Here is a 15,045-nt window from a genome sequence, read left to right as displayed (position 1 = left end):
CGTCCTCGCATCTGCATCGACCGATGCACAAAGTGCATCGACCGATGCAATGCCGAGTATCGTTTTCCTCCAAAGCTTCTCGCAGGATCTCCGTTCCTGCAACCACGAAACTCGATCCCAAGCCACAAGAAAGCTTCCAAACGTCCCCAATAACAATCTAACCAGCCTAGCAACACATAACAAGCAAATCAGAGAGATCTCTAGCTTAGATAAGCCATGGTCATGCACTTATTTTTGCCACAGAAGAATCTGAACCTCAAACAACCAAGAACAAGCTCCTAGGAAGCTCCTACAACGATCCCAGCTACAGATCTCACCAAGAAACGCCACAAATCTCCAGAATCACCTAGAACACTCAAGAACTCTTTTTCTCTTTCATTTTCTCTCAAAAACGGCCAAACAACACGAATGAGACCAAAACTCGCATCTAAGGGTTTTCCCTTAACCCAAAACGCAGCGTTTGACTTAAGTCAAAACGCAGTAATTCGACCTTGCGTCGACCGACGCAATATCTGCATTGACCGATGCAACTCCCAAACCGAGATTTTGGTTCACGGATGTTACAATATTGTTACATGTTGTCTATTAGGTGAATTGAAAGGAAGCATTTTGAAGCATGTCACACTTGAGAATGGAGTAAACCTATCAATGAAAAGTGTACAAAGCAATAGATGGAGAAACTATAATCTATTGATTTTTTTTTTTCATTTTCAAGAGTCTGACACACTGTAATTAGTTGAGTTGTATAGGTTTATATTATGGATCTCTATTACTATAGTATTTACATGTTCTTAAGCGGAATAGGTTTAGAATAAATTTCAAGCGTTAATATATATATTTTCTAACAAATTGCTTGCAAACCGGAGGATGATTTCGATCTTGGTTCATGAAAGTTCTCGGTATACTTTGAAAGCAAGAGATCTTAGAAGGGTGCAAAATTATAATTTTATAATTAGAATGATCAAAACTATTTATCTTTTGTGAACTTTGTTTAAATTAGGGGTTTACATGAAAAAAAAAAAAAAAAAAAAAAAACATGAGGGACTAAAATTGAAATTGGTAAGAGCCATCTGGAATAATTTTAGTTTCAGATTGACATTTCATTTTTTTCTTTACTTTACTTAAAATTTGTAATGAATTTTGAGACATCAAAAATGAAATTTGACTTGTATATTCTACCTTCTCATTATTATTCATTTTTTCTGTTTTTATATTATAAACTTCTCAACTGTTTCTTAAAAACAATATTAAAATTAATTTAAGATTTTTTGTCTACAAATAATATTTACAAAAACACAGAATTCTCATAAGAAAAACAATCTATCTTTTTTGTGTGCATAATGTTGATGGTGGTTATTGTGTTTGTAAATTAGTTTATTAATTATCTTTTAATAAACCGATCAAATAATTACATCCACTCCAAAATATTTGTAATCTCAAATTACCAAAACTGAAAATAACCACAAAGCAACCAAAAGAAACTCTGTGATCCTTACTATTTAGAATTAAAAGCAACATAAACTCTCGCTTATATATATATATATATATATAATGATATACCTTTAGAACATATTATAAATAAATATTATATCAAACCATAATATTTTATTTCGAGCTAATTTCTCTATTTATTTTTCTCGAAAACATTATATTATTTTTGAATTATATCGACGATTACAATCTTATATGTAACATGTTTTTTTAAAAAAGCATTAAAGTGTGTTTTACAATATTAAAAATTTTAAAACTAAGATACGTAATGCAATATAGATGAACCAGATATAAAATAATACTCCCTCCGTTTCACAAAGAGTGTCATTCTGGAGATTTTTCTTTGTTTCACAAAGACTGTCACTTTACAATTCCAATGCATTATTTTATAGTTCCAATGCATCTTTTATCTTAGATTTCCTTGTTTTACCCTTAATTATAACTAAAATAGTCTATTAAAAACTTATTAAATAAGGGCATATATGTATATTTCAGTGTTTTCTTAATTTGTGTGAAAAGTGTCAGAGTGACACTCTTTGTGAAACGGAGGGAGTAAGAATAAAAAAGTCAACTAATTTTGAAATATTGTTTTATTATATGATATAGAAATATACTATGAACTATATTTGTTTTTCCTTACCAAAAAAACAAACTATATTTGTATTTGTATTTGTCCCAAATAGTATTTTGGTAATTTTTGTATTTGTTCCATCCCGTTTCCAATCGGAAATAATTTTTTTGTCTAATATCGGGAATGTCATATATCGAGAATCTTCACTATTAAGAATGCATTCTCTATACAACTATAATTCAGGTACAAGACGAAACATGAATTACATTCACTCCGAACGATTTGTATCAAACATGTTTTAATTATTTTTATATTTTTTTACATACACTCTTATGTCTTTTTAAAAAAAAACAAAAGTTATAATATAAATGCTATATCAAGTCATTATTTTTGGGTACTCGGTGTAATAATCGGTTTTCAAATTTGTAACCCGCACCGACCCGAAGCCAATAGTACCCAAACTAAACCGAACCTATATATTAAAAAATACCTAATAGGTTCTATTTTTCTAAAGCCGTTTAACCAAACTTGATCGGGCAATATCCCAACCTGAACGGTTACCCGAAAGTCCAACCCTATTAAAAATAGGTTTGTAAAAATAATCTATATATATATTATATATTGCAAATCTGATTACAAATTTAGTTTTTGAAATTAACCCTACACGTACGTGCGGGTCCGAACCTAGTTATTCTTAAAATAAATAAGCATTTTATATCTTTGTTTTATGTTTAGATGATATCTTATTTACTTTTTTACACGGAAAATTATATAAAAGTGAGTTCCAGTTAATGTTGTACTCTTTTAAATCAAGTAAAAAAAAATGATTTTGCTACAAACATGAAGATCATTTTCAACTTTCCCAGAACAAGAACTAGAGAGATGAAACAGAATCTGGGAAATTATATTCTCTTCATTCAATCGTAAAAGAAAAAGATGTACATGATTAAGCTTTTAAATACAAAGCACACTAAACCAAATACATTAACCAATCTTAACCAGAACAAACCAGCTATATACACTCTAATATAAATCAAATGAAACCATCACACGATATGCATTTTTGTAAGATTCACTGAGTGATGATGTTGGTCTGCGTAGTTCTTATATACTTATCACAACCATGTCAAATCATACACCAAACGATGACCAAGTTGCCCATAAATCATATCCATATCGGAAAAAAAAAGACATCATGATGTGTCCATTTTTTTTATTGTATTGGTAAGACAAACGTTAATCTTACTCATTTAAAATAGTTTACAAACTTTACATAGCCTTTATATATGAGCGTCACTGCGAAATTATAAATATAAGGATACAAAGGCAAATAGTGAATATATTAATTTTTAAAAATTTACCATCAAACTATATATATATATGTCTTTGGTTTTGCATGGAACAACTCCCTCTTAACCTTAAGCAATAACTGTGAACAATTTACAAAAATAAAAAACAATAGAATCGCAAGTAAGACGAAAGGAGAATTACAATGTTTTAAAAAATAAGAAAAGCTTCGAAGCATACCCTACATACAGAAACTCATAAAAGAAAGAATTTAGAAGTTCACACCAAAAAAAAAAAAAAAAAAATTCTCTTAGTATGGGACCCAATCATATGAATTTTATTGTGAACAAAACTTAGTGGTCATATTTTGGCTATATGGTTTCATCATGTTGATCATATCTAGTAACTAATTTCTTCTAATTAAATCTATATGACTAATATAGTAATAGTTTGATTTGTTTTTAGTTGTAAACTTGTAATTTATATATTTCGAGTAAGATATTATGTAAAAGAATTACGTTAAAAAGAATGATCCATGACTAGTTTCGAATATGAGAAAAGTATATCATTGATCGAAACATTCAAAACTTTATGAATGATGTAAATAGTGTTGCCTCTTGATAGTACACATAGAAGTACTACACAAGAAGTAGAAGAAGAAAAAAGGACACCAAATGAATATTACGTTTAGATTGATGTTGTCTTTGTCGAGAGGAAGGATATAAAAATGATGACCCCTACACTCACAAATGGGGTCCCATTTCAATATCATCGTTTTGTTGCTCGAAATTTGGTATGATTCTTTGAACTTTCGACAACTTTGGACATAACCTGATGGGATGGTAAAAAATGGATAATTGATAAATGGGTCGATGCCCCCATTTCGCTTTCTTTGCAGCTGTCATTGGGACCATCACGCTTACACTTTATCACTTTATCTTGTCTCTCTGTAACACTCATCAAACCTCATTGGTTTGGCTCAAAACTTAAGCTATGAATGGTGAAATGCGGTTTATGGACGGTTCTGATCATTGTACCGACGATCAGAACATAAAGTGAAAGAAGACTAATATTATTTATAAGACAAGGCCAAGCTACAAGGACATACCAAAGAAAAAAAACCAAGAGAAGGTGATAAAAGGGGCAAAAAGAAAAAGAAAGAACAAACAAACAAGATCACAACGAGGTAAAAGAAATATTTACAAAGCAGTTAAAAAAAGAAAACCAAGCCAAACCCCTTTTCATCACCTTGTCGCTTGTCATAAGCCAAACCTTCCAAAAGTAAACTATTTTTTTTTCTTTTTTACTACCATAGAACTGAAGAAGAAGCCTTCAGTTTCATACTCCATACTGTAGATCGTGTCTCGTTTAACTCTCTCTCGAGTTTTTTTTTTTACTTTCTACTATATGATTTCTCAAAACTGGCATGAAGTGCCAAGTCTCTGTCTCTTACTCAACGTTGCCGTTTTGCGTTTTGCGAAAGCCGGTCCAAGTAACTCATGGAACCTCTCCAAGAACAGAGCCCACTCGTCTTCTTTCATGTCTGCTACTTTCACGAAGCTTGCACTCATTGGAAGCTGTTCGTTTGCGCTTTTGTGACCAGACGATGTGTTCTCGGATCTGCCTCTGGTTAAGGGTTTTGGGTGTTTCCGTGCTGTGTCGCTAAGATGTGTGTTCTTCATTGAAGTGGAAAGCTTTGAAAGAGATGGAGCTTTGTCATGAAAAGCAGCTGAACTAAAAAAACTATCTTTCATAATGATCATAGGGACAGCATTTTCAGTTCTGTCCTCTTCTTCTTCATCATCTTCTTCTTCTTCTTTGATGCTTTCTTCAAGCTTCCCGAGTGAAGAACGCCCGTTTGAAAAGGGGTTTTTGGTGAAGTAGTCATCGGTTAGTTGTATCTTGGAAGCGTAGACTGATTCTAAATCATCACAGTCTAGATCAAACTGGAACTCTGCTTCTCCTACTACATCTGACCTCGGAGATAAAACATCTCGTTCAATGACTGATCTCTTGGCTTCAATACACACAACCTCGAGTTCACTTGGCTCCTCTTCTCCTGGTCGAAACTCCCGAGTCATCATCTCGCCAATCTCGGCAAGACACATACCATAAGCAGCAGCTTCTTTGAGGAAAATAGTACAGAGAACAAGAACCCTAAGACACGCCTCTCTAATCATTGGAAGTTCTCTTCTAAGCATGTCACAATCCTTCAATGGATCAAGACTCTGTATGTACTCAAGCTCTTCATCAGAGAAAGGTAACGATGCCTGTGGCCAATGAATCCACTCAAAATAAGGATCCTCTAGGGTTTCTGGCAAGCATAGGCCATGGTCTATTGGAATAAGCTCTACGTGACCAAACATTCCGTCTCCATCGAGCTTCTTCACCAAAAGATTCCCACCATGACGGTCTGTGTTGAAGATCCTTATGTCCAATATACCAATGCGGTGCACAGAAGCTACAGGGAAGCTTGAAGTGCCATGATCGCTTGCATCAAAATCATGAGCCACAAACTTCTGGAAAGAAGCAATCTTACTAACCAGCTTCTTCTCCCGAGGCTTGTTCCCCTTCACTCCATCGTTGACATTGAATACAGAATGAGTAATCTTAACAAGAGCAGTGGGAGGGACATTAGCAAAGCGGCCATAATCAAGAAGATAAGCTGCAACTTCTCTAAACCCGGTTTCCCCCACTCGTACCGAAGACTTCAAGCCAGGTTGCCCAAGGGCTTTCCCAACAAAGCCTTTAGGATTGTTAGGTGCAAATGGCTCTTCATCTGTCGGCTTAACAATCGCAACACTCTCACCCCTTTTGTTCCTAAAATAGTATGCACCTCCAAGCCCGCTATGAACAGGAAGCGGTTCAACACCCATCTTCATCGCCTTAACAATGTCCTTCACCATATGTTTAACAATCGAAAAGCAATCCGAGTGTCCAAGTATCTCAATCGGACCACTTCGATCTTTCTGTTGCAGATCCTTCCCAGTAGGTGAAAGACAAGGAGTAGACGAGCTTCTATGCATAAAGTTACGTTTCAGAAGAAGCGGTGAATCATTCCTCACAGCACTCAGATCATTCGTCAGCACCATATCTCCATAAGTCAAAGAGCTTTCCTCAGTAGGGAAATTAAGAGCAATCTGAAGCCTCCTCTTGACAGTATGAACATTGTCACTACGATCCAACTCCATACCCAAAACACAACCAGTTTCAGTCTGCACAAAAACCCTCCTCCCGGAGGATTGCCTCTGCAGATGCTGATGCTTATGATGCTGCTTCCCATCCATACTAGTCGCCCCAGTAAGAGGGGTCTTAAACACTGCCACAGCCATTTGAGTCTGAACAGGACTGTCTAAGTTCCTCGACATGAAACGAAAGAAGAAACCAAAAAAGGCCTTCTCTTTTGGTGGTGAACAGCAGAAGCAGTAGCCGAAGAAGAGAAACCTTCTAGAGCAGTGCCTATGTCTGAAACCAACACGAGCCGGATAAAGCAGATACCTAAACCGATCATGAAACGAAAGAGAACCACACCACACAGAGCTTCTTCTATAATAAAGGAGCCAGCTTTGAGAATGAATTTGATCCAAATCACTACATCAGATAAGCCATGGTTGAAGAAATCTGAAAAAAAGATGACAAACGAAAACAAACATCACTAATCTAGCAGATCTAATCATTCTCAACATCACTAATCTTATCCACCAATTTAAGATCTTGAACAAATCAAATCAATGAGCTTTTTTTCAAGAAAAGCAAAAACTCACCGGAAAAAAAGGGCAAGATCTGATTTAAAAAAAAAAATCAAAACGCAGGCGAAACAATTCGTACGGATTCAATTCAAAGACATCAGCATCATCATCGTCTTCAAAAAAACGCACATGGAAGAGAGGAGAATCTAAAAGAAGAAGAAGAGGGTTCAAATGGAGGCAAGGAATCTGAAGGAGAAGGAGAATAAAAAAGAAAGTGAGTGAAGGATCCCTAGCCGCCTCTTTCTCAGAGTGTGTGTGTGTTGTCTCCTTCGTTGATTCACCTCTCGAACTCAAAGGAACGCTTTTTAACTCACTCTTGATCTGAGTCTCTCTCTCTTCTCTTCTCTCCTCTGGTTAAATCTCTTAACCATGGTTTAGAGTAATTTTTTTTATTTGGATAAAATTATTTAATTTCTATCCTTACGAGTTATGACACGTCATCGTATTATTTTAATTTTTATTCTTATTACTACTGAAAAAAAAAAACATTTTGTATAACCCTGTTTAGTTTTGTTTTCTCTTGTTTATTTTTTTGCCACTAGTTATGATTTTAGTTGTTGTCGTAGTTTTTACTCTTTTTTTATATATATCATGAGAAGCAAATATAAAACTTCTATTAGTTTACACTTTACCTCTTCTTTTTATATATTTTATGTTTGTTGGCAAGATTTTCATAAAACTCATTTTTTAGTCTTACTTTAGTTTACTTATTTTTTCTTTCTTTTTTTCCTCCCATTTCATTTCGAAAACTAAGGTGAAAAATACTCTCTCCAAATTCATATATGTATGGAAATTTTCTTTAATTTTTATTATACTTTATGATCAACAGTTTCTCACTATATTATATTTTAAAAATTGTGTAGTTTTAGAAAATAAATAAACATTACTTGGAATATAATTATTACACATACTTCAAGGGTACAAAATAATGAGAAATATCTTAATTTTTATAGTACATGATGTTCCCTTGATATTTTTCTTTTATGAATCACTACCGAAAAGACGTGCGATCTCACCAATAAAGAGTTGAAAATTAAAATATCTCATTTTATCACCAATATATATAAATAAATAAACAAACAAACACATTAAAACTTGTAACATTAAAGGAAAAAAAAGTATAACGAAGTAAATAGAGTCATAAATTGACAGGTAAAATAGTAAAAAACTATAAAAAGAAACATTCATCATCGTCCGTCGTCCCCATCTTTGGAAGTGTCTAGAACAGGTCAAGAGAGCCGTTCGATTATAGATTCTTATGGAATCCTTGATCGTCCGATATGGGACTGGTACGTGGCAATGGATGAGAATGCCGACGTGGTTTTTAATAACATCTAGTTATGACATGGACGTACGAAATTGGGCCTTATAACTTAAAAGCCCATATTAATATGAAGTTAAAATTAGCTAGTGGCTTTTATTAACCTTTGCATTTAACAAAATACCTTACCAAAATACTTAAAACAACTAAATAAAGTAAACTCTCTTAATATATACTATTTTTAAGCATTACTTCATTCACATAAAAGTTTTTTTAGGTTCAAATAAGATAATACTTTGATAAATCAGATATTATCTAATTTAACAGATAATTGTAGAATCAAAAAATGAACTCAAATAATTAATTAAAAAGTCTGCAAAAACAATACCAATTTAATTATGAAGTCCATTAGGTGTAATCGAATGAATAAAGCGACTACGATGGCACTTTTAAGTCCACATGAGTAATAGTGAATCATAATATATAATGAGATTAAACCACTTTGGACATTATAAAGATCTTGTCTCCATGATGCAAAATTCAGCTTTGAACACTTTTGATTACTATAATGCTTTTAATTTAATAAAATAATAAAGAGAGATTAAGCATAAATTATATTGCATGATCCATATCCATGTGCAGTAGTGTCTTCCCATTAACTCAACTATAGGACAATAATTAAAAATAAGTATTTTTTTCACAAATTAATATTTGAGCCTTTAATCTTTAATATTGCAAATGTAAAATGTTACAGAATCCTATCAAAATTTTTGGCATATCAATAAGCTTCACAAGCAAAACATAATTCACTAATCTAAATTCTGTTTAAGAAAACTAACAGAGAAAACCATATGATTGTTACCAGTAGTCACCACAAGAACACTTGCCTTCCTGGAAATGATGGTAACGGATCGGATCTCTTATAACGATACTGCGGTTTTCAAGCTTCGATACGAGCTTACAGAACACATGACAGTCCCCACATATTCTCAGATTCTTTCTGATCCTAATGACTTTCTCACTAGGTAATGTCAACAAGCCAAAGACTAAAGCCAGTTTCTCACTGTGATGTCTAAGAGAATCTTCCATCTGTTCTCCTTCAAGATCTTGTAGCACAAAGTTTGTTTCAGAAACATAACCAATACCAATGAGTCTATTGATCAATTGGTTAAGCTTCTTCTTGACTTGAATTATCTGTGGGTGAGAATCATCTCCAATGATAAAAGCATGAATCTTCTTGTTTACTTCGATCCAGCTACATCCAGGTTCTTTCTTGATTCCACTGTCTCTCATGCGTGTCCGGATTTCTTCAACACTGTCCCATTTCTGAGAGTTTGCATATATGTTAGACAACACTGTGTACGTTCCTGCATCCTCAGGATCGAGTTCTATGACCTTTTTAGCTGCATATTCAGCTAGGACCATGTTTCCTTGAACCCTACAAGCACCAAGTAGAGTTCTCCATGTCACAGCATCCGGCTCACACTCCATTTCATTTAACAGCTTCACTGCATCGTCGAGCTTTCCAGCTTTTCCTAACAGATCAATCATACAACCGTAATGTTCCCTCACTGGATCAATCCCATAAAGTTTCTTCATTGATCTGAAGTAATACCAACCATCTTCAAGAAGTCCCGCGTGGCTGCAAGCAAAGAGAACTCCAACAATCGTAACGTAGTTTGGCTTCGTCCCAGAAGATTTCATGGATTCAAACAACTTCAGTGCCTCCTGGCTATAACCATTCTGCGCCAACCCTGAAATCATAGTGCTCCACGTGATCACATCTCTCGCCTTCATCTGGCTGAACACACGTCGAGCATCCTCCAAGCTCCCACATTTGCAATACATGTCAACGAGTGCGTTGTTAAGTATCAAGTCTTGGTCATATTTCACAATATGAACATGAGCTTGCATCCCAAGCTCTAAAAGAGCCAAACCAGTACAAGCCCTCAATACACTAGTCAACGTAGCCTGCTCCGCAATAAAACCAGCTCTCTTCATCCTCTTAAAAAGTTCCAAAGCTACATCACTTTTACTATTCTGAGCAAACCCACCAATGATGGAATTCCAAACAATCGCATCACCAGTAACCATTTCATCGAAAACCGAAAGAGCATCTTCGGGCTCACCCAGTTTAGCAAACACATCAATCAAAGCACTCCTAACGAAAACATCAGACTCCAAACCTTCCTTGATAATCCCACAATGAAGCATTCTTACATCAGACATCCCATTGCAAGCTCTCAACACAGATGAATAAGTATACACATTAGGCCTCACACCATCTCTCAACATCAAAACCAAAAGCTCTAAAGCCTTTTGATGAAGCTTACACTTAGAATAAGCAGAGATCATTGTAGTCCAAGAAATAACATTCCTTTGAGGCATTTGGTCGAACAGTTGGTGAGCATCATTCAAAAGATTGAACTTTACATACATATTGATCAGAACATTAACCAGAAACATCACTGGTTGATGACCATTGAAGTACAAATGACGACAAATGAGATTCCCTTCATGAACAGCTCTATGAGATAAACAACACTTGATAAGCTCAGAATAAGCTGCAGAGTCTGCCCAAAGACCATGACTTTGTAACGAATCCATTACTTTTAGAGCTCTAGGAAGGTCTCTCTGGTAACAGAGTCTGGTAAATTCGTTAAGAAGAAGAGCCTGATCGGTGGTGGAGCTGTAAGAACAACGTAAAGTGAGGACTGGTCCAAAAAGTTTGAGTTTTGCCGTTACTGACTTCATAGTCTCCACCATAAACTATGCAAACAACACCGGGAGCCTCAAAACAAACGTGGACATTTGATTTTCCGGTTTACTTCGAATCTGGTTTTGGAAATTTGGGTATAGATAAACCGAATTTATACCGTGGGATGATGTCAGAAGACTGAAATGAGATTTGAGTATTTGACAAAGCTACTAATTTCAAGTTTGGTAAAACAGAGACGAGAAGAAGTAACTATGATGTTCCAAATAGTTTAAATTGAACGAACATATATGTTTCCAACATCACACCAGATAGTCAGATACAAAATACTCTCTCTAAATGGCCAAGTTAAACTAATAGAGAGACATAATGTTTGGGAAGAAAGTCGTATTTAGACAGCTTCTGGTTGACCAAATGGGTTAGCGATTTCTTCAGTGCCATCGGTTGGTGAGACAAGCATGACCGCTGTTCCACGGCAAACCTAATAAACCAGACAAAACATACCACTGTGATTCAGAATCTAAACTATGAAACTCTATTGTAAGCAACAAGATGCCAGAATGTAACCAGAAGAAACAAAGGTAGTGACTGCATTGTATAGAAATTACACTTATAGCAGTGAAAAAGAAGGTAAAGTAGTCATACAATTAAACCAAGGCGTCTTGTCTGGTCAGTAGTCTTCAAAGGATCATCGTGGTCTGAATCAAACATAAGACAAGGGTCATAAATATAGAATCAATGAAAAGTATGATCTCATCCCTAAGTTCAACATAGCTAGAATGATATTATCCCATTCATATCACAGCATAACACGATTAAGCAATCAAACAACCTCTCTTCCAGTTCCCCACCTATCTAGTCAAAATTTATGTTTCTACCAATTGCATCATGGAGATATTTGTACGCAGCAGAGTAATGGAACCAAATTAGATAAAGAGATTCTCGTATTTATTGGCAGGTTCCACTAGAGATATTGTAGCAATAGATACACATGGATCCAGATGATGTAAACTAACTCATTTCATGCTATGCAATGATCATAAATAAAGAAAGCAAAATGACAGCCTAACAAGATTGATGCACCGGATATACCTGTGAAGAACAATTAAAATAAGAAATACATACCTCTAACGAATTCTACTGCTTCATCAAGAACAAGATTGAGCAATTGATCGTAGCCTTTTAGAGTTCCAGTAACTGCAAAAGAAAACACATTTGCAACAATCAATCAAATCTCAGAGAAACAGAGTAAAAAAAAAAAGAAACTCATCTTTGCATAACCCATAAGAAGCTCATCTTACCTTGTCTACCACCAGTAAGCTTAACTTGCACACCCTTATCCACAAACTTAGCCAAATCCAAAACCGTTTCTTTCCTTCCAGACTGCAGAAAACAAACTCTGAACTAAGCCTGTTTTGATCTAAAAAAAGAATGAACTCGAAACACAAAACACTGATACTACTAAACATCATTAAATTTACCATGTTGGAGCAGAGTCTTCAACAAAAACTCCCTAAAAATCTGCAAAAAAACAAAAAAAAACGAACTTCACAGTAAGTATGATGAATTCAGGACAACTAAGACGCCGACTCAGATTTTTAGGGTTTTTGCTGTACAATTTAAAACTAGGGTTTTGCAAAATCGGAATGGAAAAGTTTCAAAATTGAAGTATCGAAATCCAAATTGGAAGAAAAGTTTCGAAATTGAGAAAACTATAATATAACCCAAATCAATGGAACGGAGCTTCACAAAAGCGAACTAAGATTTGACTAATCATATATACAAACGGATGAAGAAACCTCACCGGAGAAGCAAAGATCTGAAGGAGACGGACACCGGGATTGTAAAAAAATCAGAGACCTCGGCGAAGCAAATCTCGCAGATTCAAACAAGAGTCAAAATAATAATACTGTGATTGATTTATCCCAAGAGTCGCCGCCTCTCTCTGTCTCTAGTGACGCTTCTTTAAAATCCACCGATCGCGTTGAGAACGGACTCCAGTTCAATTCTCTAACCATGGTTTGAGTCAATTGAATCCTAAACCGATTGATAAATTGAAAATAACTAAACCGAATATCAATTTCAAACTTAACCGTTTTATTATAACACTTTTATCATAAATCTCGCATAATAATAATATAATAATAATACATTTTTTTTTTTTTGCTACATTGCCTCGATCAAATGGGTTGTATACTTAAGGTTTTGGAGGCGTTATAGCTTCTTTAACCTCCTTTGCTCTATCTCCGACGTACTTAGCTGTTTTCTTGCTCACATCCGTCGCTATATCTATGACTTCACCTGCTTTCTCAACGAAGAAGTCTTTGGCTTTCTCCGATAACGAAGCAGTTTCTTTCTTTGTTTCTTTGCCTTTCGCCGTCACATACTCCGAAGCAAACTGAGCAATTTCAGCCACCTCGTCGATTGCTTCACTAGCTTTCTCAGCCATATAGTACTTTGCTCTCTCTATATGATCATTAACCTCTTGTCCTTTCTGAGCTGACAGATGTCCCACTTCGCTTCCTTTCTCCTTCACGTACTCGGAAGCTTTATGTCTTTTTGTTTTGTGTATGTGTGTGTGTGTGACAATTTCACAAATGAGATTAAAATGGGTTAGATTTTTAGATAAAGCTATATCAGTATATATCTATATTAATATATTATATCAATATATATTGTGTTAGCAAGTTCGTCTTAAGTTTATCAAAGGAAAATTGTGTCATTAGTGTTTCAATTATATTGAAACCATATTATAATGTGTTATATTTCATAAATTTATACCCCAAAAAAATCTAAAGAGGATTAAATTTCCAAAACTGAACCGTTTTTCTCTATTTCTAAATAATTAACAAAACAAAATGATTCAAAATTCAAAAACAAATATATCATAATGTATATCAAATTTCTACTCTAATATATCTTTTAATAGTATTAGAAAAAATCAGTATTCACCATATGATATCATCGTGTACGATTTGTTTATGTCGTATAAATATAGTAGTTTTTAATTTTTCTTTACTTAGCCGATCTCAAAGTAACTCCAAACAAATAGACTTACGAGGCCTCATCGAGCCATTTGGGGTCGATCTTTGAGTTTCCATCTCCTTTGACGGCTGTCGGGATCCACGACTTCTTCCGCTGAGGTGCAATGATTAAATTCTTCCGGCCAACTCTCATAGCTCCACCACTATGGACGCCGCTTATCTTGCCTCCACTGATCAAGAATGAAGAACCTAAACCATTAACAACAGCTCCGGAGATCGATATCGCCATACGATTATCTTGTCTTTCCTCTCTCGATAAGACGTAGAAAAATGTGTTTTTGGAACAAAAAGAATCAAACGGAAGAGTTCTATTTTTTAGAGAGACAAAATGAGAATCTTGTATACGGAACCTCGAAAGCTAATTAACGTGCATTAGTTTCCATCCAATCAGAATCAGTGACATTCGTTAGTTAGTTCTTGGTTCGTCCAATGCATGTATTACCGTAAAAAAGAAACACGTCGGGCAACAACTTCAAACAGAAGTATTAAAGTTTACATGCTTGCACGACACGAATACAATGGTTGTTTCAGCATGTTGGTTTCCCTTATCCATCCGACCGAATAGCCAACTTATAGGATCAATGCAAGTCAAAAAGTAAGTCAAAAACATAAGTCCTTCATGTGTAATATTGTCACAGCGTACGGGTATAGGAAACTGACATGTACGTTGAATAAGCATTTATAACCGTGTGACTTAACATTAACGTACGTGCTTGCAAGAATTAACATAATATTTAAGAACACAACTAAGATTATATTGTAACTTGTAAGCGTTGCGACTGAGAGAGTGAGTTTAATCATTTATTTTTTTGGTTATAAAATTCAATTAGTACATGAAAATAGATGGGGGTGAAAGCATGGTGTTTATAATTAAGATCGATCGAATGTTTGGGGAAGATCAGTGGGAAGATAAATACATGAAAAAT

General features: G+C 34.9%; 4 protein-coding genes across 4 annotated transcripts; all 4 read right to left on the bottom strand.

Annotated features, from left to right (window-relative positions):
- Nucleotides 1-4,405: 4,405 nt before the first annotated feature.
- On the bottom strand, nucleotides 4,406-7,537 carry LOC104710302 (phosphatidylinositol 4-kinase gamma 7). The gene is made up of 2 exons (XM_010426884.3): nucleotides 7,114-7,537; nucleotides 4,406-6,970 (listed from the first exon to the last, which is right to left on the bottom strand). The coding sequence occupies exon 2, from the start codon at nucleotides 6,715-6,717 to the stop codon at nucleotides 4,765-4,767; it is 1,953 nt and encodes a 650-aa protein (XP_010425186.2). The 5' UTR covers nucleotides 6,718-6,970; nucleotides 7,114-7,537; the 3' UTR covers nucleotides 4,406-4,764.
- Nucleotides 7,538-9,063: 1,526 nt separating this feature from the next.
- Nucleotides 9,064-11,231, bottom strand: LOC104710301 (pentatricopeptide repeat-containing protein At2g03880, mitochondrial). Its single transcript, XM_010426883.3, has one exon. It carries the CDS (start codon nucleotides 11,123-11,125, stop codon nucleotides 9,218-9,220), a length of 1,908 nt encoding a protein of 635 aa, XP_010425185.3. The 5' UTR covers nucleotides 11,126-11,231; the 3' UTR covers nucleotides 9,064-9,217.
- Nucleotides 11,232-11,330: 99 nt separating this feature from the next.
- Nucleotides 11,331-13,150, bottom strand: LOC104710300 (sm-like protein LSM7). The gene is made up of 6 exons (XM_010426882.3): nucleotides 12,880-13,150; nucleotides 12,557-12,596; nucleotides 12,377-12,458; nucleotides 12,201-12,272; nucleotides 11,721-11,773; nucleotides 11,331-11,556 (listed from the first exon to the last, which is right to left on the bottom strand). The coding sequence occupies exons 2-6, from the start codon at nucleotides 12,557-12,559 to the stop codon at nucleotides 11,467-11,469; spliced, it is 300 nt and encodes a 99-aa protein (XP_010425184.1). The 5' UTR covers nucleotides 12,560-12,596; nucleotides 12,880-13,150; the 3' UTR covers nucleotides 11,331-11,466.
- A 3-nt stretch (nucleotides 13,151-13,153) lies between these two features.
- LOC104710299 (protein COLD-REGULATED 15B, chloroplastic-like) lies at nucleotides 13,154-14,664 on the bottom strand. The gene is made up of 2 exons (XM_010426881.3): nucleotides 14,134-14,664; nucleotides 13,154-13,630 (listed from the first exon to the last, which is right to left on the bottom strand). The coding sequence occupies exons 1-2, from the start codon at nucleotides 14,346-14,348 to the stop codon at nucleotides 13,273-13,275; spliced, it is 573 nt and encodes a 190-aa protein (XP_010425183.1). The 5' UTR covers nucleotides 14,349-14,664; the 3' UTR covers nucleotides 13,154-13,272.
- Nucleotides 14,665-15,045: the final 381 nt, after the last annotated feature.

Source organism: Camelina sativa, chromosome 9 (genome assembly GCF_030686135.1).
Source record: "Camelina sativa cultivar CO46 ecotype springtype chromosome 9, ASM3068613v1".
Taxonomy (NCBI): Eukaryota; Viridiplantae; Streptophyta; class Magnoliopsida; order Brassicales; family Brassicaceae; genus Camelina; species Camelina sativa.
Note: the sequence above shows the minus strand (reverse complement) of the source record. Positions and strands in the feature narration are given on the sequence as shown.